At 37.0% G+C, this 23,915-nt stretch overlaps 1 protein-coding gene across 4 annotated transcripts in view; it reads right to left on the reverse strand.

Moving 5' to 3' along the window:
* The window catches only part of CCDC88A (coiled-coil domain containing 88A), a 148,447-nt gene that overhangs the window by 15,494 nt on the left and 109,038 nt on the right, over positions 1-23,915 (reverse strand). For all 4 annotated transcript variants that reach the window (XM_066267154.1, XM_066267153.1, XM_066267152.1 and 1 more), the window contains exons 18-25: positions 22,409-22,573; positions 18,912-19,073; positions 15,943-16,220; positions 15,578-15,721; positions 13,074-13,260; positions 7,037-7,182; positions 3,312-3,404; positions 2,971-3,185 (exon numbers count right to left, since the gene is read on the reverse strand). In XM_066267154.1, the coding sequence (XP_066123251.1) occupies positions 2,971-3,185; positions 3,312-3,404; positions 7,037-7,182; positions 13,074-13,260; positions 15,578-15,721; positions 15,943-16,220; positions 18,912-19,073; positions 22,409-22,573 (1,390 nt within the window). The remainder of the gene's footprint in view (positions 1-2,970; positions 3,186-3,311; positions 3,405-7,036; positions 7,183-13,073; positions 13,261-15,577; positions 15,722-15,942; positions 16,221-18,911; positions 19,074-22,408; positions 22,574-23,915) is intronic.

Genomic DNA, 23,915 nt, shown 5'->3' on the forward strand with positions numbered 1-23,915 from the left:
TTTTTTTGTTTTCAACTGTTCTCCAAAAACTGCTTTACTGGCAGCCAGACATTCTTTCCAAAAGGGACAGGGTAAAAAAAGTTTCAAATTTGCCAGTTGTAAAATGTGATCTTTCTTATGGCAATTAGTTTTTAGATACACAATATTCTTTTCCCAAACCATACCGAAATTAAAGGAATGTTAGCAATGTTGGGTTTTGTGTTTATTTTAAAAATTCTAAAACTGGACAATTGCAGGGAAGGAGCATATTATATACTTCCTCTGATTCTTATATTGGAGGTTTCAGCAGAGCATATGACAAACGATGAGTGGGGCAAAAGTAGGTTTATAGTTGTGAGTACACAAAAGTTTATTCTTGTGGCCCTCCCGGTTGGCTCAGTGGTAGAGCGTTGGCCTGGCGTGCAGAAGTCCCGGGTTCGATTCCCGGCCAGGGCACACAGGAGAAGCACCCATCTGCTTCTCCACCCCTCCCCCTCTCCTTCCTCTCTGTCTCTCTCTTCCCCTCCCGCAGCTGAAGCTCCATTGGAGCAAAGATGGCCCGGGCGCTGGGGATGGCTCCTTGGCCTCTGCCCCAGGAGCTAGAGTGGCTCTGGTCTCGACAGAGCGACACCCCTGAGGGCCAGAGCATCGCCCCCTGGTGGGCAGAGCATCGCCCCCTGGTGGGCATGCTGGGTAGATCCCGGTCGGGTGCATGCGGGAGTCTGACTGTCTCTCCCTGTTTCCAGCTTCAGGAAAAAAAAAAAAAGTTTATTCTTGTATTATTATTTATTAATTATTGTACTATTTTCCATACAAACAACTGTAAAACTACTTTTGCCCAATGCTTGTTTAAAACAAACAAGATGGCCTTAGAAAAGACTGTCATGCCTTTCTTATGTATGCTCTCGTATCTGAATTGAAATATCTTCCTTTAATTAAAAAAATTAAGTATACCCATTACCATTTCTCATTTAATAAAATGTCAGATATTTTATATCTAAGGGAGATATAAAATTAAATTATCTGGAAACTTGATGATCTTGAACTTCACTTGAACTTAATGGAAAACTTGATCTCTCTACAACAGTGGTCCCCAACCTTTTTTGGGCCACAGACAGGTTTAATGTCAGAAAATATTTTCACGGACCGGCCTTTAGGGTGGGACGGATAAATGTATCACGTGACCCAGACAAGCATCAAGAGTGAGTCTTAGACTGATGTAACAGAGGGAATTTGGTCATTTTTAAAAAATAAAACATCGTTCAGACTTAAATATAAATAAAACAGAAATAATGTAAGTTATTTATTCTTTCTCTGTGGACCAGTACCAAATGGCCCACGAACCGGTACCGGTCCGCGGCCTGGGGGTTGGGGACCACTGCTCTACAATACTCAGAAGTTTCATTTAGATTTGGCTGACAAGACTAGGTAGCAAAACACCCAGGTAACAATAATCTTATGAAGGGACATAGCATTAAACTTTCTTGAGCCTACTATATAAACACACACATACCAGTATATGTATGAATATGTTCATTATGTATGTATGATGTGTTTCTTGCTTATAGATTCTAGTTAAGGTACTAAAGATGCACTCTGAAATAGACTCTATAATGAATATCCTATTTCCTACACCTGAAAATACTGCCTTTTCAGAGATAATTCCCAAGGCCAAAACACAGTCAATAGTGTTCTAGGTTGCTTTGAGTTACCCATATGGAGAGTCTACCCCTAGGGCAAGTAGCAGTTGTTTTTGCCTGCTATTTACTTCAGAAGAAGAGTAGTGAAAATTTTAAATGTATATATAAATAAATCTATTTTTAAAATGTAATAACTGGCCTGACCAGGCTGTGGCGCAGTGGATGGAGCATAAGACTGGGACTTGGAGGACCCAGGTTTGAGGTCCTGAGGTCGCTGACTTGAGCAAGAGCTCATCTGGTTTGGGCAGGGCTCACCAGCTTGGGCTTAGGGTCGCTGGCTTGACCAAGGGGTCACTAGGTCTGCTGTAGCACCTTGGTCAAGGCACATATGAGAAAGCAGTCAATGAGAAGCTAAAGTGCCGTAGCAAAGTTGATGCTTCTCATCTCTCTCCCTCTGGTCTGTCTGTCCCTATCTCTGTCAATAAATAAATAATAAATAAAATAAATTTTAATGACTGATGATTGAGTGGATTCAAAGTACACTGTTTACATATTTTATAAGAACACTCATAGTCAATTTCTTAGAGATCTTCAAAGGGCACAACACTAGATTCTTTCCTCTTTCTCTCTTTTTCTATTTAAAAATACACTACTTTAGGCTTTTACTTTGTTCTTGCTGTTTAGTTAAGCACACTAGTAATGAAATTAAAAGATTATGAATTATATATGTGATACTTCTATATTTGTAATTAAAAATATATCACAAATTTATACACACATTTATATCTCATCTATTTTAACCAATCCTTTATCAATCAAGCACTTCCTCAATAATTTTCATAACCTTCAATTATTTCTAAACCTTTGAATAGCATTCTCTTCAAATGCATACCTATTTCTTTGCTTTCGCCAATGTAACTATATTCCAATTTGATTCCAAAGACTGAGTAAAACCTCATTATAAAATGACTTATTTTATTGTTATAATTATAAAAATGAGCTCTTGTAAATATTTCTTACTTGCTCCTCATAATCACCTTAAGTAGGATACAAGGTAAAACACTTGCCCATATTAACACAACTAGCAAGTGGCAGAGGTATTTTGACTCTTATTTCAACGTTCTTTTGATATCTCTGTGTATGGGATATCTTTAAACACATAATATAGAAAATTAAGTGCTTATGTATTATTACAGTATGCAGTGAATTTTATAATTGTATGGAGTTAAGAAGAAATGCATGGATCAAACTATTATCTCAAAGGACTGTTGAAGTTATTTTTTAAAAATCTTTAGAAAGGATTCTAAAGTAGTTCTAGAGATCACAAATGTTAAAAGAGTTCAGCACTCACTGCTGCTTTTCTTGGTCCCCAAAGTTTGGCCATCTTCTAAAGAGTTTGAACCTACTGAAGAACTATCTTGACTGTCTTGCTGGGGGAGTTGAAGAAATCCTTCACTGGAGTCCGAGCGAGTAGGTGTTAATGTTAGAGATTTCTGACGTTCCCGATTAATATCTTTCTTAGACTTTATCAATTTTCTCATTTTTAGAGTAATCCAGTTGCCTCTCCTGATAGAAAAATTTAAGTTCTTATCAGTCTAAAATTCAACAAATAGATTCTTTACAAAATTAGAAATTTAAATAGTAACTTTTCTTTTTTCAGAATAAAAATAAGTAAAATTTGGTTAACAGTACCTTCTAGGAGGAGATGGCTCATAAAATTTGTACTGATCCATAATTTTCTCTTCTAATTTCTCCTTTTGTCGTCTTAATTCATTTAACTTATCACTATAAAAATAATTAAATTTTAGGACACGCATCATATATTGTACAGTTAGTTGTAAATGATACTAAGTTATTTTGTGATTATGATCTAACTTTCTCCCAAAACATAAACAAATACAGAAACCAGAGTTGACAACTAAGAATTTATTAGGCAGAAACAATAAGTTTTTTCCAAGTTTCTCCTTTTCTTTAAATTTATAACTTAGTTAAATAAAAGGATATCGGATTTAAAGTTTCAAGTTTTCAAAAGGATATGTTTGAAAAAATTTTCCTTACTATTATCTCATATGACAAAGAAATTCTTTTACCATCTTTTTATAGCTATTAAACATCTATCAACATTGACTTTTTCCCTATTTTTGGATAAGTTTTGGAATGACGAGTGATTTATTTTAACTTATATAGGCAAAAAAATAAAAGTTTGCTTACAATTACAAATATAATAAATAATCTTGCAACCTTATCTTCACACAAATTTTTTAATGGTAGAATTATTTAGGCTTAATTTACTTGTAGAGAATTATTTTGTGCCTTCAGCAATGTATTCCTGATTTCACCAGATCTCAGTCTTATTTTTATGTTCTTGGCAGTATATATTATGTCACACACAAAAAATCACAGATCAGAAAACATTTTTTTTTCATGTAAAAACAAAATGAACTCTTAGGCCTGAACTGTGATGGCGCAGTGGATAAAGTGTCAACCTGGAACCCTGAGGTTGCCGGTTCGAAACCCTAGGCTTGCCTGGTCAAGGCACATATGGGAGTTGATGCTTTCTGCTCCTCCCCCTCCCCTTCTCTCTCTCTCTCTTCCCCCCCTCCTCCCTCTCTAAAATGAATAAAATCTTAAAAAAAAAATGAACTCTCTAAAACACTGCAATGCCTAGAATACAATAAGGAAGGCATGAGGTGATATAAAGATGAATAATAAGTAGCCCAGCTCTGCTATCAATATAGGAGAGAGAAGATATATTCACAAATGACCATTGTAATCCAAGGCAGTAGTAGTGCCAAAATAAAAGTCTGTGGAAGTACACAGGAACTTTAAAAAGGGAAAATATTTCTATATTGGATGACCAAAGAAAGACCTCATGAAGAACAAGGCCATATCAGAATGACTGAAAAGGAAAGACAAGAATGCTAAATTAAGTAGTGAGGGGGTTTTGGGTTAAGATTTTGCTCAATAGGAAATTGGAAGTATTGAAGGTTTTATTACAAAGTCACACTATGAAATCTTTGCTTTAGGTACCTTAACTCAATGATAGAACAGGATATAGCAGAAAGGATGAAGGTAAAGAAAGCATTCAAGAGGCTAATGGATAGTCTAGTTGAGAGGTAAGGCTGACTTAGGGTAGTGGGAACTGGAAGAATGATTTGAGAGATATGTGGAAGACATATCTCAACAACAGTTATACCATGGCACAAATAGCAGACAGCCTAAACCTCCCAAATCTTTTCTCCTTTTCATCCTTTGAAACAGCATCAGGAACCTCCAAATTCTCAGTATTACCTATTCTTTCTCTCTCTTGCTAGGACCACGCGGCAAATGCATTCAGCAGAAATGTCTGATATGCAATATGTATATTTTAATTTAAATATGAAAAGTCAGAATAGATACTAATACTTGTAAGTCAATATATAGATACAATCACTGACACCCTGGAAATGAATTAGTCTCAACGGGTTAGAATGCTAAGAAGATAAAGATTTGGATAATGCCTCTGCTTAAGACACAGGAAACTCAAAAAGCCAAAAGCTTTAGATATACTCACTGCTTAAGCTAAAATACCTCTTATGGTGGAGAGTAAAGGTATACATGCACCAGAAAGGATTAAGATGTAGTCCAAAGTGGCCAGCCACAAATATAACATTTCTTTGAAGTTTTGCATTTATCTTAAAAGTTCATGCAAACTCTTCCTTTTGCTTGGTGATATATCTATATATTAATATAAAAATGTTTCCTACCACAAATTCTATGATAAAATCAATGCTTCAAAAATATATATAATGTGTCCTGGTTTCATATAAGCCCTGGTCAGTATATGTACATCAGGACATAATTTCACTTACTCCTTAGGATAATCCTAGAACTATTATGTCTCTATTTCTGGAGGGAAAAAACCCCCAATGACTAAAGAAATAAAGTAACTAGTCTTTGGTCACATAACTAGTGACTGGAAGAATTAGGATTGAATTTAAGAATCTGTCTGAATTCAACGTATGTGCTTTCTATTATAATATAGTGCTTCTCATGTAGTGACAAGGGGAAGAAAAGAATTTAGTAAACGTGGATCATGGTCTAATACAAAGACTACATACATACTGAGCTGCCCAGGCCAAAATCCTGATTTTACCAGATTCCTCCACTCTCAATGGAGACACACCTTACCAATAATTAAGCCCTGCTAATTCTATTTCCCACACCTCTCTTGTATTTGATCTCAAATACCACTGGTTGTGAACATTTTTTACTAGATTATTGCAACAGCTTTAATAAAACATCTTGGCTCTATTCTCAGATCCTCTACCAGGGGTCCCTAAGCTTTTTACACAGGGGGCCAGTTCACTGTCCCTCAGACCGTTGGAGGGCCGGACTATAAAAAAACTATGAACAAATCCTTATGCACACTGCACATATCTTATTTTAAAGTAGAAAAACAAAATGGGAACAAATACAATATTTAAAATAAAGAACAAGTAAATTTAAATAAACAAACTGACCAGTATTTCAATGGGAACTATGCTCCTCTCACTGACCACCAAAGAAAGAGGTGCCCCTTCCGGAAGTGCGGAGGGGGCCAGATAAATGGCCTTAGGGGGCCGCATGCGGCCCGCGGGCCGTAGTTTGGGGACCTCTGTGTCTAATCCATATTCTAAAATGTCATCAGTGGTTTAAAAAAATATACAAACCTGATCATATTATTCCCTTGCTCAAATTTTTCAGTGACTCCTTTGAATGGCAAAGAAAAACCTTTGTGATAAATATAACATGATGGAAAATGAGTTGACTCTGGGTGATAGACACACAATGCAACCAACAGTTCAAATGCTATGGAGGTGTTCACCTAAAACCTATGTACTTTTACTGATCAATGTCATCCCAGCACATTTCATTTCTAAATAATAAAGGAAAAACTTTTGTGAAATAGCTCCTGAGTGTTTATCCACTTCTGTGCTGCTCCTCCTTCCTCAATTTTGCTCCACCAAGAAAAATTCCATAACACACTTTCATCACACTGCTGTGTTTTGCATTTGTTGCTGTATTGGCCTTGTATGCCTACCCAGGCGAACTCCTAGTGAATCTTTAAGTGTCAGCTCAAGCAATCAACTTTGGAAAGGCCACCTTGACTCTCCCAGACTAACGCTGTGATATTTCTATGGTCTTCTACATACCTCCATTATAACAATTATTTGTATTTCCCCCTTTATAGTACTAGTTCCTTAAGAGCAGCACCCAGGTTTTCATGTTAGTATTTCCGATTATTAGCATAAAGCCTGGTATACAGCATTAAAATATATGTATATATGTATGTGTTGAAAACAAAACAAAAATTAGCCTTGTTTTTTCTGCCACCCGAAAGTGCAATTATAAAATTATGAATAACATTTCAGAGTGCAAACGTATTTGGTACCTACATGTATTGTCTTTGTTCAACATGAAAAAGATCCTTGCTTTCCATATTCTGTTCCAACAGTGTTCTGTTCTGTAGCATTAAGGTCTGAATTTGATCTAGTAGATGTCGATTTTCTTCTTCTAAATTTCCTTTAAGTTGGCTTAGCAACTGTTTAAACACAAATATTTATTTTTTAAAATATCAACATTTATATTGAACATAAGTCACCCAAAACATCTGAAAAGTTGAGTAATCCACAGACTTGCATCTCCTACTATTTGAAAAATTAGATGGTCACACTTCGATTAGAATTTGAGTGGCTAGTTTAGTAATGACAGCTAGACAACTGTCATATGTACAAACATACATATTTTCATAATTCTCACAAACATTAGGTTTAATAAATTATCTAATTCCAAAAACACTACTTCAAAATTGTTTAACTTTCAGTCCTAAAGCTAGATCAAAATCTCTGGCCTTCTTTTCAAGTAGCTATGAAACACTAAACAAAGTAGTTAATTCTCTGAGCTTCAGTGACCTTGTCTATAAAATAAGGATAGTAATTCCCATCCTGCAAGATTTTTGCAAAGATTAAATAATATATGTAAAGTACCTGGAGTTGTGGCTATGCACGCAATAGGTACTTAATAAACCTCATTCCTCCCTCAAACCTGTTTTCAAGGAACCTTAAAAGTTTGTATAGCCTGACCAGGCAGTGGCGCAGTGGATAGAGCATCGGCCTGGATGCAGAGGACCCACATTCGAAACCCTGAGGTCGGCGACTTGAGCGTGGACTCATCCAGCTTGAGCATGGGCTCACCAGCTTGAGCATGGGGTTGCTGGCTTGAGCCCAAGGTCGCTGGCTTGAGCAAGGGGTCACTTGCTCTGCTGGAGCCCCCCGGTCAAGGTACATAGAAGAAAGCAATCAATGAACTAAGGTGCCGCAACGAAGAACTGGTGTTTCTCATCTCTCTCCCTTCCTGTCTGTCTGTCTCTATCTGTCCCTCTCTGATTCTCTGTCAAAAAACACAAAGGTTTGTATGCACTTTTTGCAGCTTGAACAAAGCAGTCAGGCCATCTTGTGAATGACTAGTATTGCTAGCTTGTATCACTGGTAGCTGGGTTTCCAGCAGCTCTGGGCTGCTTTTTCTCTGTAGTTAATAGAAATTGAAAGGACATAGCCTTATTTAGGCCAAAGGTTCCAAGAGAAGTCAGAAAGCCCAAAGTAGTGATTCTTAAAATTCAGCATCACTTGTAAAGTATAGTTTAAAAAATGAAGATTTCTAAGTGCTGGCATTTAATCTAGCAAATCTGGAGTGGAGCCCAGAGATCTGTTATTTAAAAAGAAAAAAAAAATGTCAACAATAACCCTTCCTCAAAAAAAGAGAAAAGAAATAAAGTTAAAAAATTCTCAAAAGCTATCATATTTTTCACTCCATAAGACGCACCTGATTATAAGACAGACCTAGGGTATTAAGGAGGAAAACAAGAAAAAAAATATTCTGAACCAAATGATGTGTTAAAATACTTAATGAAATACTGTATTTTTTGCTCCATAAGACACACGAGCATTTTCCCTTCACTTTTGGGGGAAAAAAGTGCGTCTTGTGGAACGAAAAATATGGTATTTATGAATAGCCATAAACAGCCTTCTAGATCTAAACACTTATTATTATTATTTTTTTTTTTTTTGGTATTTTTCCAAAGTGAGAAGCGGGGAGACAGACAGACAGACTCCTGCATGCGCCCGACCGGGATCCACCCGGCATATCCACCAGGGGGAGATGCTCTGCCCATCTGGGGTGTTGCTCTGTTGCAACTGGAGCCATTCTAGCGCCTGAGGCAGAGGCCATGGAGCCATCATCAGCACCCAGGCCAACTGTAATCCAAAGGAGCCTTGGCTGCGGGAGGGGAAGAGGGAGGTAGAAAGAAAGGAGAGAGGGAAGGGTGGAGAAACAGATGAGTGCTTCTCCTATGTGCCCTGACCAAGAACTGAACCCGGGACCTTCACATGCCGGGCGGACGCTCTACCGCTGAGCCAACTGGCCAGGGCCTAGATCTAAACACTTTTGATAATCTAAATAGGTCAAGTTTGTTTTATTTACCTATAATGATTATTTAAATCGAAACATAGCATGTGGCCAATTCATGGCAAAATTGAATTCAACTACCGTTCTCCCTATACCTATATCCTCTTACGATGTGACATCTCACTCTTCCCATTATGAAGTGGAATCTATTTTCTCTCTTTTAATTTGCAATGCCTTTGGCAAGAGAGAGATAAGTAATGGCGTGACAGCTCCAAGCTCAGGCCTAAAGAGTCTATGTGCCTCCATTCAGTCTCTGGGAATCCATCTGGAGTATTAGACTGCATCCACAGTGAAGAGTTCATGCTTGCTGGGGCCAGCCTGGACCAGCCAGCTCTCAGACAACATGCCAGCTACCTGCACACAGGAACAAGCCTTATTAAGATCAACATATCTTGGGCCACACAGCAATGCATGCACCAGCACTTATGAGCAAAAATAAATATTTGCTGTTTGTTTGTACAGCTCAATGAAATACAAAGTGAACACATGTGTGTAACCAGCACCCAGAATCAAGAAACTGCATCTTAACAATATTCCATAAACACTCATTGTGCTCTCTTGTCATTGCTGTCCCTCCCACATAGACAGGTTCATTCTTTCACTCCCTCCATGTTATGTTAACCATTTGAGTGGTGAGTTTTTTCGTGCTCGCTGACCCCTGGGAGTGGGTTTGTTTTTTTTTTCCAAAAAATGAAATTAGTTCCAGTTAGAGTTTTATTAACTTAAAATCATGTTTTGTTTGATAACCGATTTATGGAAACAAGAACAACAGACATTTGCCTTTTTTAATGTTGCTTTCCACATTTTTAAAATAAATTGATCGTACTCTTGGATGGTCAGGAGACACGAGGATGTACATGAACATTCACACTATTCAATGGGTTAATATATGATTTAGCCCATAGTCAAGGGTAATTAACATCTGGCTCAAGCTGGGACAACCAGCCAGGGTTAAGTAGGTAGCTAAGGACCCTTTCTGGTCTCTCCCAAGCAGCCTTCCAGACCACTAGTGACATGTGAGACATTATCAAGACCTGTATGACTGGCTGTCTCATTCCTTGGAACTCATAGTTAAATTTCTGATAAGTTTGCTGATGTGTTACTTTGTCCCAACCAATATACCAACTTCAGTCTATCTGCGAGTTGGCCTTTGACAACTCCCAGGCATTTGGCTTTTCTGTGCTCTGTTCAGATCAAGTCAGTCCCCTGCAGTAGGAAAAGTGCTGGTTTTCATGGCTTGGCTGCACCCTGGCAGAATTACCAGGTATTGAAACTAGGGAAGGGAGGTAGAAATAAGAATGGGAGAAATCACAATGCCGCAGACAACAACAGTTCCTACCCAAAGTTGAGTAGTTCTTAGTAAATGCTTCTCAATTTCTTGTATGCTTTCGCTTGAGTTCCAGAGTACTAAAAAGATTATTTTTTGAGTTTTGTTGAATTTTATTGTTCTTAGGGAGTTGATTCATCATGTTCCTCACTCTACCATTTTGTAAGTTCATTACCCCAATTATAGTTCACTTAAGACTTTTTAAAGTCACAGGCAGAATGAATGTTCTATACTTTCTAAGCTTTGTTGAGGATTTAAATGTACACCATGGAGCAAAAGTAGGTTTATAGTTGTGAGTATTCAAAATACAATCTATTCTTGTATTATTTATTTATTGTAGTATTTTCCATACAAACAACTGTAAACCTACTTTTACCCTTTCCTGTATATGCTTTCAAATTCCTTATATAGTCTACTCCTTATTCTATTTAAAGGTTTGTTTAAGGGCTGGTGCCCTAAAAGTTCCATGAAATTCAGGAGTTAAGCTATATTCAAACTCTTAATTATTTAAGTACCAACCTTAAAATTTAAAGGCTAAGACTTTCAGTATCATTTTTATATTTCAAAACATATAGCACTTTATCAAACCACTGTAGAAAAAGGCATGAAATTATATTAAGAATAGAATTGTATACATTGGCAAATGTAATTTCTATTCAGAACCCTCCAATGGCTCCCAATTTTACTGAAAATAAAAGTGGAGGCCGTAGCCAGTGACTCAGTGGATAGAGCATCAGCCTGGTGTATGGATGTCTGGGGTTCAATTCCTGGCCAGGGCACACAGGAGAAGCAACCATCTACTTCTCTTCCCCTCTCCCTCCCCTTTCTCTCCCTCTTCCCCTTCCACAGCCAGTGGCTCGGTTGGTTCATGCGTAGCCTTGGGTGCTGAGAATAGTTTGACTGGTCTGAGCACACAGCCTCAGACACTAAAAATAGCTTAGCTGATTTGAGCATCATCCCCAGATGGGGTTGCTGGGTGGATCCTGGTCAGGGAGAATGCAGAATGCAGGAGTCTGTTTGACTATCTCCCCTCCTCTCACCTAAAAAAAAAAAAAAAAAAAAAAAAAAGTCGAAGTGCTTTTTTACAATGGCCACCCTCTAAGGCAATGTATTTGAGCCAAGCTAATTTCTGATTTCACTCCTACTACTCTCCTCTTTGCTCATTCCACTTCAGCCACATGAGCCTCCTTGAGTGTTCTTCAAACACACCAGGATCCCCCTGGTCTTAGGGTCACTGCATTGGCTGTTTGCCTGGAATGTTTTTATTCCCCCAGATATCCACATAATAATACCTAGTCTCCTTCAAATCTTTGTTCAATGATGCCTGATTAAAATTTCAGTCCACACTCCCTCATTTCCCCTTGGCAGTCCTTTATCCCTTTCACCCCCTTGAGCCTACTCCTTTTTTTTGTTTAAAGTAACAGAGAGAGGGACAGATAGGGACAGACAGACAGGTAGGGAGAGAGATGAGAAGCATCAACTCTTTGTTGTGGCACCTTAGTTGTCCATTGATTGCTTTCTCATATGTGCCTTGGGTGGGTGGGGGGCTACAGCAGACCAAGTAACCTCTTGCTCAAGCCAGCGACCTTGGGCTCAAGTTGGTGAGCTTTGCTTAAATCAGATGAGCCCATGCTCAAGCTGACAACCTCGGGGTTTCAAACCTGGGTCCTCCACATCCCAGTCTGACACTCTATCCACTGCGCCACCACCTGGTCAGGCCCTACTCAATTTTTACTTGCACATAACTTATCGCTTTGTACCATACCACTATATTGCAAGCTAATTTTCAAAATTGTTACAGCAGGCAGTATTTCCAGTCTTTTGCCATTTGGCAAAATGTGCTTTTCCAGAATTTTGCCATTCTCCATCAGAGGCTATTTCTCTTCCCCCTTGAGCCTGGATAGGATTTTGCCTCAATGAACAGAGTACAGGGGAAATGATGCATGACTTCTGAGGCTTGATAAACAGAGTTGGCTTTGTCTGGTTCTCACCATGTTGTGAGAAAGCCCAAACCAGTCCATGGAAAGAGGCCAAATGGCGAAGAAACTGATACCTGCAACTGATAGCCAGCATCAACCACCAACATGCACTCAGCCTTTCAGTCTTCTGGCTGAGGACCCAGCTGCAAGTGGAGCACAAACTGGCTCTCTGCACCTGTCCAAAGTCTGACCAATAGAATCTGTGAGCATAATAAATGGCTGTTTTATACCACTAAGTTTTGGGGTAATTTTCTACAGAGCTGTATGAAACAAAATAATGAAACACTATGTATTTCACTTACTTACCATGTTTATTATCTCTTTCCTTCCAACAGAATATAAATTCCACATGCGGAGAGACTTTTACCTACTTGGTTTACTAGTACATGTCAGGTGGCCAGTAACATTTTTTCATTAAACAAGGACATGAATTTACAATTTTCAAAATATCTGAACATATAAGCTTAAACTAATTGTAAAAAAAAATTTAATAAGAAAGTTTTTCTGAAATACTTGTGAATTTCAATTATGCCTGACCAATTTCTTTTAGAAATACCCCACTAACTATATAGTGCTAGTGTCATTATAATATCACTGTTTAGTTTTTAGGGCATCTAGATGCCTACAGGAAGGAAGACAGTGATTAAACGTGTTAAAGCTCACCTCACACTGGTTATTTAGCTTGGTGGATGTAATGTCCAATTGCTGATATTGTTCCTTTAGCTTTGAAAATTCAGCTTCTAATCTTGTTTGTTCCAGTTTGGAATTATTTAGAAGACTTTTCAAATTTTTATGGTCGGTTTGTAAAACTTCAGTCTCTTTTAAAAGCAGATTATATATATGATTCAACCTATAATTAGAAATCATGATCGAAATAGAATTAGGTTCTCTTAATAGATTTCATTGTAATTTACACAACATGAAAATGCTGTAAATCACATTGATACACACAGAAAATACAAGGATTCTTATGCCAGTAACTAAACTGATCAAGACTTAGTTTCTATTCCGTAAAAACTAGATTTTTTAAAAATTGAGGATTTTTGACCCTGGTTGAATAGCTCCATGGCACGAGTGTCATCCTGGCATGCTGAGATTATAGGTTCAATCATAGGTCAGGGGACATATGAGAAGCAATCAATGAGTGTCAACTCAATGGAACAATTAAATGGAGCAACGAGTTGATGCTTCCCTCTCTTCTTCTTCCCCTCTCTCTTTCTCAAAATCAATGGAATAATTTTAAAAAATTGAGTATATTTTTCCCTTTGAAATGAAATCTTTCAGCATTTAAATATGTTGAAGATGTAAAAATATAGTAAGAAAATATTTAGATGGAATGACAAAGAGAAAATGACCAATTCAGTTTTATTTCATAGAGAATTCAAAAATTCTAAAATTCAACGTGAAAATTCAAGAAGGATCAGACAAAAGAATTAATCAATCCAGTCCATCAATCTGTTGCCAAATGACTGAGATGTTCAGCCTTAAACCAAAAGTTTAGTTATTGAGGTTCTGCAGTTGTAGCAAATTATTCGTATTTATGCAACCCCCAATTATTAATGCTACGTTTTAGATTTTTTTGTAAAAGTCAAATTATAACTTTTTCTTTTCCTTTTTACTATTATTCCTTCAGAACGAGGGCCACTGATCTCTAAGAGCAGTGACCAGCAAACTTTTTCTGTGAGGGTTCAGACAGTGAACAAAATACCTTAGGCTTTGTGGGTTACATGCAATCTATAGCAAGCTCTTCTTTTCTGTTTTCCCCACAACCATATAAAATGTAAAAATTGTTCTTGGTTTAGGGGCTGTACCAAAAACAGTCTGCATGCTGTAACTGGCCTGTGGAGCTGGTTATGGTTTACCGACTTTTGTCCTACGGCATTACAATCAGGATCCCACAAAAGAAGGAGGCAGCCAAACAAAAAAACTTTTGCTCAGGCTGGTACTTTTTCAGAACGTCTAATAATTTACTTCAACTCACTCACTGAAGAAATTGAGTCAGCAAACTGGAATTATAAATAATAAAATAATACATTTATAAAATGAAGACTTGGTTAAAAAAAATAAAATAAAATGGCAAGACCAGAAACATAAAAGAAGTATATGCTCCATAAACAGGTAGAATCCATGAATAAATCCATGCCCTTAGTGAAACCTCACTGGGACATACAAAGAGCTATAGATAGCATATGAACACCTACAGAAATCAAAGATTTTCCTACTGATGCTTCATGGAGGGTGGGTTATACATATAATATACAATGTCCTTACTCTCATCTCTATGGGAAATGCTAAAATGAATTCTTCAAAACAAAATTAAAAAAAAAACCACCTCATTTGAGAGAGAGAGAGCGGGGAGAGAGATGGAAGGCACCACCTCCTTGTTGCTTCATTTTCATTGTTTATTGATTGCTTCTCATCTATGCCTAGACTGGGGGCTCAAGCCGAGCCAGCAACCCTTGCTCAAGACAGTGACCTTGGGCTAAAGCCAGAGACCTTTGGGCTCAAGCAAGCGGCCATGGGGAGTCATGTCTATGATCCCACACTCAAGCTGGTGACCCCGCTGCATTCAAGCCGGCGACCTTGGGGTTTCAAACCTGGGTCCTAAGTGTCCCAGGCCGACACTCTATCCACTGGGCCACAGTGGCATCTTTTGATCTTTGGTCAGGCATCAGTGGCAACTTTTGATCTTTCCAGGTTTCAAGTTAAGAAATAATTGCTCCATGGCGATATGAAACCATTAAGTTAAAAAAAAGTATAAATAAATCAGCTAGAAAATTATAAGGTTGCTCAACTTGTAGCAACTCCAAAAGACAGGAACTGGGAAAACAGACTAGCAAAAGGACAGACAGACATAAAGAATCAGGTTTCATTACATTCTGCTTCAATAATGTGTGCAAATGCTGTCAAGGTACAAAAATTACATTATATAATATGGCTTAAAAATGTAATTAAGCTGAGTATAAATTAAGAGAGAAATAACAGAGAAGAGGGGAATCTATGTTTTTCCTGAGCCATTCTATAACTAGTTGCATGATTTTGTGGGGTGATTTACTTATTGCTGGGGACTTTATAAAATTTTAAGTAAAGGATGATACTGCAGAGGGATGGTATATACTTTGGATATAATGAATAATACAGTACTAAAATACATAAATATCCATTACCTATCATTTTCACCACAAAGTTTCTTGTATTCTGCAGCTACAGTCTCATGGCTTTTGTTTTCAAGCAGCATTTTTTCCTGTTCTACTTTCAGTGTTTTTTCCAAATCTTCCAATTGTCCTTTCTGCTTTAGTAACTGATTATAACTGGGGAAGAGAAAGTTATTTGGTTTATAATAATTCTTTAAGGGAAAAATATTTTAGAATGAAAAAACAAGAGTAATTTATTAAATTGTCATTATCACAAGACATATAATTTATATAAATTTCCTACATAACCTAGGTTAGGTCTGATTAACACACATTTATTAAATTATCCAAAGAAATATTGGTTTTATATTAAAAACATAGAAAATATAATAGATTACCGGTCTTCGAGGTCTTTATGTTCCATCTCAAGATTTTTGTGGGCAGACTTTAGAGTTCCGTGTTTAGCAATAAGAGATTCATACTCTGAAGCCTGCCGATCATGGAGCAGTTCTAGTTTCTCATGATCTTTGATCAGCGAATCATAGAGAGATTTGAGGTCTTCTCGCTCTTTGATTACAGATTCATTTTCATTTTCTAAGGAAGACTGCTGGATTAGGAGTTGTGCATTCTGGTTCATAAGAGAGGTACTTTGGGAATTAAGTGTAGAATTTTCAACCTATAAGAATGCATATTGTTATAAGAAAAAGAGCTTATGTTGTTCTTTTATAAAAAAATAAAAAGATTACATTAACTTTAGGAAGCTCTAAGTAAATTAAAGCAGATATATGCACATTATACTGAGAATATTTGGATTTTTTTCTGTGTGTGACAGACACAGAGAAAGGCAGAGAGGGACAGATAGGGACAGACAGAAAGGGAGAGAGATGAGAAGTATCAATTCTTCGTATCAACTAGTTCATTGATTGCTTTCTAATATGTGCCTTGACGGGGGGGGGGCACCAGCAGAGCAAGTGACCCCTTGCTCAAGCCAGGGACCATGGGGCTGGTCTATGATCCCACACTCAAGCTGGCGACCCTGCGCTCAAGCTGGTGAGCCTGCACTCAAACCAGATGAGCTCAAGCTGGCAACTTCAGGGTTTTGAATGTGGGTCTTCTGCATCCCAGTCTGACGCCTAACTACTGTGCTACCTCCTGGTCAGGCAAGAGAATATTTGGATTTTAGTGTCCCAAAGAACAAGGCTAGGCCCTGGCCGGTTGGCTCAGCGGTAGAGCGTCGGCCTGGCGTGCAGAAGTCCCGGGTTCGATTCCCGGCCAGGGCACATAGGAGAAGCGCCCATTTGCTTCTCCACCCCACCCCCTCCTTCCTCTCTGTCTCTCTCTTCCCCTCCCGCAGCCAAGGCTCCATTGGAGCAAAGATGGCCCGGGCGCTGGGGATGGCTCCTTGGCCTCTGCCCCAGGCGCTAAAGTGGCTCTGGTCACGGCAGAGCGACCCCCCTGGTGGGCAGAGCATCGCCCCCTGGTAGGCAGAGCATCGCCCCTGGTGGGCATGCCGGGAGGATCCCAGTCAGGCGCATGCAGGAGTCTGTCTGACTGTCTCTCCCCGTTTCCAGCTTCAGAAAAATACAAAAAAAATAAAAATAATAAAAAAAAAAGAACAAGGCTACCATTTAATTTTGATTTTGGTAGGTGTTATAATATATATAGATGTATATTATGATATTTTTATCATATATTTGTTTTAGGCTGAATTATTTTAATAAAAGTGATTAACAACATTGTATTTTACTCATTAAAGGGTACAGAATTTGAAATACTAGTTTATCATTTTCTAGAAGGTGACAGTTAATAGAACAGAAAAATTACTTTTGACACTCAACTAGAAATTTTCTTCAGTCTAAAATTAGCATTTGCTTTACCATTTGTAAAAGAATTACAGAAAAATTATCTTCAGAGAAGGAATTTGTTTTCTTCTGCTCTTTAAGATGTTTCAGGGAATTACATGTCTGTACCTGATTGCCCTATTTAAAAAAAGATAGGCACAACGGATCTGTTAACATAGGCAGTTAGGTAGTTATTAAGAGAGAAAAAGGTAGTTGGAAGGAGTCAAAATATTAAAGTTTAATAAAACTGGTGGGCCTGCTTCAGCAGGAAGCTGTGACATCCAATTTAGTTTAATTTGCAGGAATGCTAAAGCATTCACAGGCCCAAATTGCATATTTAAGAAATACATTGTGTTTTCAGAGTTCAATGTGCCCTCAGCCCTCTACTCAGGTTTGGGAGGAGTTTCCCCAAGGCACTGCCCATACAGTGATGTGGGAAGGGAAAAATTCTTCCATTTATGACATGCAGACTGGAAATCAAAATTGGACCAGGGGCATGAAACACTGGGAAGGTCCAGAAATGAGACTGATTAAGGGGAGGGTCCAAATCAGGTCCAGGAAGAGTCAATATCTGGAGTTTCAGGGCAGTGCTACTCGGACCTGCCTTCCTTCCTTGACACCAAGGGCATATTAATTTCCTCTAATAAACCTTGCCACTACATTTAAACTTTTCCGCACGTGTACTATTAAAATTCTTTTCTCTCAACACTGTGAATGAATTCATTTTCACCAGCAACAAATCTTTTGAACAAAGGACAAGTCTCAAGACAAAATTCTCATGCTATGCTCTTTTCCAATAACTTACTGATGAGAAAGCTGTAAAAATGAAACAAGGAATGGTACACTGCAACCACACTCTAAAGCAGTCGTAGTCAACCTGGTCCCTACCACCCACTAGTGGGTGTTCCAGCTTTCATGGTAGGCAGTAGCAGAGCAACCAAAGTATAAATAAAAAGATAGATTTAACTATACTAAGTTGTTTTATAAAAATTTATTCTGCAAAACTTAGAGAAAATCCAACATAACATACTTGGTAAGTAATTATTATTATATGCTTTAACTTTCTGTAACTCTGCTTTATATATTTTATAGAGTAAAGCTACTTCCCTACTTTATAAATCACCATTACTGTAGAACTGGTGGGCAGTTAGAAAATTTTACTACTAACAGAGATACAAAAGTGGGCGGTAGGTATAAAAAGGTTGACTACCCCTGCTCTAAAGCAACGGCTTCTACCTGATTAATTATAATCAACTCGTTTATTGTGAAAGGCCATAAAGTAAATATAAATAAAGTTATGCTTATTTTATAAATATTTGTTAAATGAATTTATTAATATTTACAGGCTCTGATACTTTGAAAATGCTGCAAGTCTGGTGTAGTACTTGGTAGAAAGATTTTAATTTATCTTCAATTAATTGGTACATTTACTCACTAAGAAACAATTTTACCACATCTAGTCACCTTTATTTTAATAGCATAATTCAAGACTTTAGTTGAATATCCCCCAAATATTACATTACAACCTGAAGCTTGGCATTCTGTGTTTGAAGAGTAGTATTCTGCTCCTGTAATGACACTGTCTGCCTCTGAAGTGCGAGAATCTGAGCCTGCAAGTTATTGTTCTGCGTCTCAAGTTGCTTCAGTTGAGTTTTCAGTGCTTGCTTCTCTGCTTGCAGTGTAGCATTCTTAATAAAGAAAACATACATATTAAAAATAAAAGCAACATCAAACTATTTCTGTTTAACAGATACGGAAATTTTGTGTATTTATTACCATTAAAATCCAAAAAAATCCTAACAATCTTAAAAGAGAAAACATTTTCCCCATGCCAAATTGTAAACAGGCATTTAATCTCAGAAAAAGAAAGCAATAATCATAAACCCTTAAAGGACCACGGTGTCTGTGTCTGTCTGCACTATAACATCTGAAAACAAAATACTCCACTTTAAATATATAAGGTCTACCGGAAAGTTCTGTTTTTGGAATAAAACAAAATACAAATTTTTCTTACCGTCAATAAACTTTATTAAATAATATAATTGCCATTATTAATGATTTCTTGGCAGCATGAGGGCAATTTGTATATTCGATTTTTGAAAAATGTTTTATCTTTTGATGCGAAAAATTGAACCAGTGCTTGTTTGATATCTTCTTCATTTTTGAATTTTTTGCCCTTCAAAAAATTTTGTAAGGACAAAAAACAAGTGATGGTCGGAGGGTGCTAAGTCCCGGGAATATGGTGGATGCAACAGACATGCTTCTGTAGCATTTCTTCCTTGTTGAAATTCGTAAAAATTACAGTGGCATAAATGAACTTTATCAGTAGTCATGGGTACACTATCACTTCACACATAAGACTAACGTGAATCAACTTTGTTTTAGTTAATTTGCTACGTCAGTATGTATACATTAAGTGATAAAAATAGAGAGGCACACATGCGCCAAATAAAAATGTGCTTACGTGTCAAAATTTGTTGTGATAGAAACGGACAGAACTTTCCGGTAGACCTTATACTAACACAAGAAACCAGAACATGATTAGCAGTTGTACAATTTTTACGCTGCTCAAAAGTGCCCAGTATATCCAGAATGAGTGGGGCTGTTTCTAGTCAATGGAGTGCTCCTTTTCTAATTGCCCAAAGGCAAATAGGTAGGTAGGTAGACAGATAGATGGACAGGTGGCAGTCACAAAGATAACAGCAAAACTAAGTATTTTATAAATATAAACTTTTGAAAGAATCTTAACCATCTGTTTAAGAATTTTAGTGCATAATTGACCTAACAGATGTTATACATTTTCTTTAGTAATTTTTTCATGGCATAAAACACTCACTAAAACTATTTCATATAAGAGTTCTAGAGCAAATCCAAACAAAACAGACTATTTAAAATTTTTCCAGTACATATGGCCATATTTCAGTTTTATAGTTAAATGGCTGAATTACAACCAAATCACAGATCTTTACATTTAATGTTCTAGATATTAAAATGTTTGTCATGAATATATATCCAAACAAAACAGACCATTTAAAATTTTTCCAGTACATATGGCCATATTTCAGTTTTATAGTTAAATGGCTGAATTACAACCAAATCATAGATCTTTACATTTAATGTTCTAGATATTAAAATGTTTGTCATGAATATATTTATAGGATTATTTCTAAATAACATTTCATAAAAAATTAACATCAAAAAGTATAAACAAAGAACACTCTAGAAAACCAAAATAAAATCTTTAATATATAAAAAGTCCAGAATTTGTATATAATTGCAAAATTTATAAAAAGTTAAAACTGCATCCCAACAAAAACTTTTATCATGTCTACATTAGGAGGCAAAGATAACATTCACTTTATAGAGTTTCATGTTATACATATGATACTACATATCTCTATATAAAAGACAAGTCATGATTTAACTCACATATTATACCATAAAAATCAAAGCTGAAGAAGCAAAATTCTTCATGATATTGGACTTTTGATATTGGACTTCTTCCTTTGTTCATTTGTACAAAAAGAAAGGATAGAAAATGTATACTGAAAAAATAATATAGAATACTGATATATTTATATACCATCTTGACACACCAAAGAGGTAAATCATTTTCCACTTACATATGTTAAGTACTATCGTAGTTCAGCTCTTTGAAAAATGAAATGTACAATCTCTAATGATCCTAAAAATTAGAAAAATTCCTATAGTCTGTAACAAATAAAATAGATAACAGAGTAGAAAGGATATCTTAGAGCAAGAAAAGTTTACAATGAGAAAGTATGTGGTCAGCAAATATACTGGGAAAATAAACAAAAAATTACCCATCTAATATAGGGCAAGCCATCTTTATAAACCCATTATCTAAAATGGCTAGGAAAACCAAGTAACTTTTTTCCCAAGGAAAATGTATAAATAAAGTCTATGGGAAAGACATTTAGCTTATAGGATTTTATATGCCAAACTGGCTGATATGAAATTACTATTATTATTATTATTAATTTATTTTTTTTTTTTAGTGAGAGGAGGGGAGTTGGAGACAGATTCCTGCATGTACCCGGACCGGGATCCACCCAGCAAGCCCAGAGTAGGGGGTGATGCTCTGCCCACTGGGGCCCTTGCGCCGTTGCAACTGGAGCCATTTTTCAGTACCTGAAGAGGAGGCCATGGAGCCATCCTCAGTGCCTGAGGCCAACTCGCTCTAATCGAGCTAGGGCTGCAGGGGGGAAGGAGAAGAGAGAGAGAAGTGAGAAGGGGAGGGGTAGTGAAGCAGATGGGTGCCTCTCCTGTGTGCCCTGACTGGGAACTGAACCAGGGACTTCCACATGCTGGGCCGATGCTCTGCCACTGAGCTAACCAGCCAGGGCCTGATATATAATTATTAATCTAAATGGTGTATCGCTTATTTTAATTAGACTAGAACTAATTCACTCATTATAATCCAGGCATTGTTTAGTGTTTTCTAGATATTAACAGATATCATCCCCAGATTAATAAACAGAGTGGGTAGAAGAGTGTTACATATAAGGTCAGGCAGGGCAATGTCAGGAGGATCTTAAAGGACACAGCAAAGAATGTGCATTTTATTCTAATTGAAATGGGAAGCTACTGAAGATTTAAAGTATGAAAGTGAAATGATTGGATGATGTTTTAAAAAATAACTTGACTATTGTATTGAGTGGGTTAGATTGGGCCACGAGTGGAAGAGGGGAGGCCAGTTAGGAGGATATTTTAAGAGTTCAGATGAGAGATAATGCTACCTTGTACTAGAGAGGTAGCAGCAAAGATGGAGAGAAGTCAATGGGTTTGGTTATATTTTCAAGATAGTGTTGATAAAGCTTGCTGATGAACTTATGATGATGGAGAAAAGTAAACTGAGTTCTTCAATCTTTATTTACATTACAAAATATATCAGTCAAGAAAGTATAAAATGAACAAAGCTATAAACCAGATTAGATAAATTTTCTGAGTTATATATTATTTCTAAAAATCCTATTCTTATTAAAAAATTTAAAATACTTACATTTCTTTCTACTTCAATTAATCTGTCTTTAACTTTCAAAAGCTCTCTGGTTGTTTCTTGGCTTTCTCGCTCCCATTTGTTATCTTCACCAGAAGTTGAAGGAGGGCTCTGTACCATCCTCTCCTCATCTTGTCTCTGTTTAAGGGCTTCATAATTCTTTTTCACCTATAATTTTATTTAGCATATTTTAATGGGGGAAAAAGATCAACCGAGTTTTATTTCTTTTTTTTCTTTTTCTTTCTTTTTTCAAAAAAATATTTTTCTGAAGTGAGAAGCAGGGAGGCAGAGAGACAGAGACAGACTCTTGCATGCGCCCAACCGGGATCCACCTGGCATGCCCACCAGGGGATGATGCTCTGCCCATCGGGGCATTGCTCCATTGCAACTGGAGCCATTCTAACACCTGAGGCGGAGGCCATGGAGCCATCCTCAGCTCCTGGGCCAACTTTGCTTCAATGGAGCCTTGGCTGTGGGAGGGGAAGAGAGAGAGAAAGAAGAGAGGGAAGGGTGGAGAAGCAGATGGGCGCTTCTCCTTTGTGCCCTGGCCGGGAATCAAATCCGGGAGTTCCATGTGCCAGGCCGATGCTCTACTGCTGAGCCAACTGGCCAGGGCCCCAAGTTTTATTTCTTACAATTAATTTTATTCTGCACTGGTTTTAGTGAATGTGAAAAGATACTTTATTTAAAAATGTGGTAAATAATATGTACAATTACATTAGCATAATCACAATTTATACTTTGTAAAATATAAATCCTTTCCTCTTAGAAATATAAAATATACTCTGCTTATATGCCATGTTCCAACAATATTTTCTGTAATTTCATATCCTAATGCTTATGATGAAAATGTCGCTAGAGACCAACACCTGTTGCTAAGTACTAACAAGTGTTTTTAGAGCTACATCTATAGCTGATTTAGAGATTTCAGAGATCCCCACATAAATAAAGATTTTACACATGTAATAATTCCTCTCTAAAAAAGATCAAAATTAAAATTGAGGAAGTAACTATACATGTCCGCCCTTTTATGGTATGTTGTTTGAAGGGTATGTTGCTCAGAATGAGCTGAGGTAATTAATGACTTCTTTATTCAGGTCTTGATCTATCACATATAATTAATGTAATGTATTTTATAAAGAGTGAGCAAACCAAGTATATATCTTATCCAAGGTTTCTGATATGACTACAACCAAATCCTCCTTCAAGAGCAAACTCAAAACTAACAACATGGTCATCTTACATTACCAAATTGCTGATTAACTGAATAGCTCTCTTCAATTTGAAATAATTGTTATACTTATCCTGAATCACTAGTTTATCCTGGAAGACATTTATCATAAGCTTCTAAATTAACCCAAACTTTTTATTAAGGCAAGGATAAACATTTAAAATAATTCAACATTTAATGCAAACCTTAAGAAAGCTTATGACTCGACAATAAACTTTGTTACTATTGAGTGAGAAAATAATGATGTGAGACTAAAAGGAAAAACATGCCAAGATAAAA

The sequence above is a fragment of the Saccopteryx bilineata genome, chromosome 3 (assembly GCF_036850765.1).
Source record: "Saccopteryx bilineata isolate mSacBil1 chromosome 3, mSacBil1_pri_phased_curated, whole genome shotgun sequence".
NCBI lineage: Eukaryota > Metazoa > Chordata > Mammalia > Chiroptera > Emballonuridae > Saccopteryx > Saccopteryx bilineata.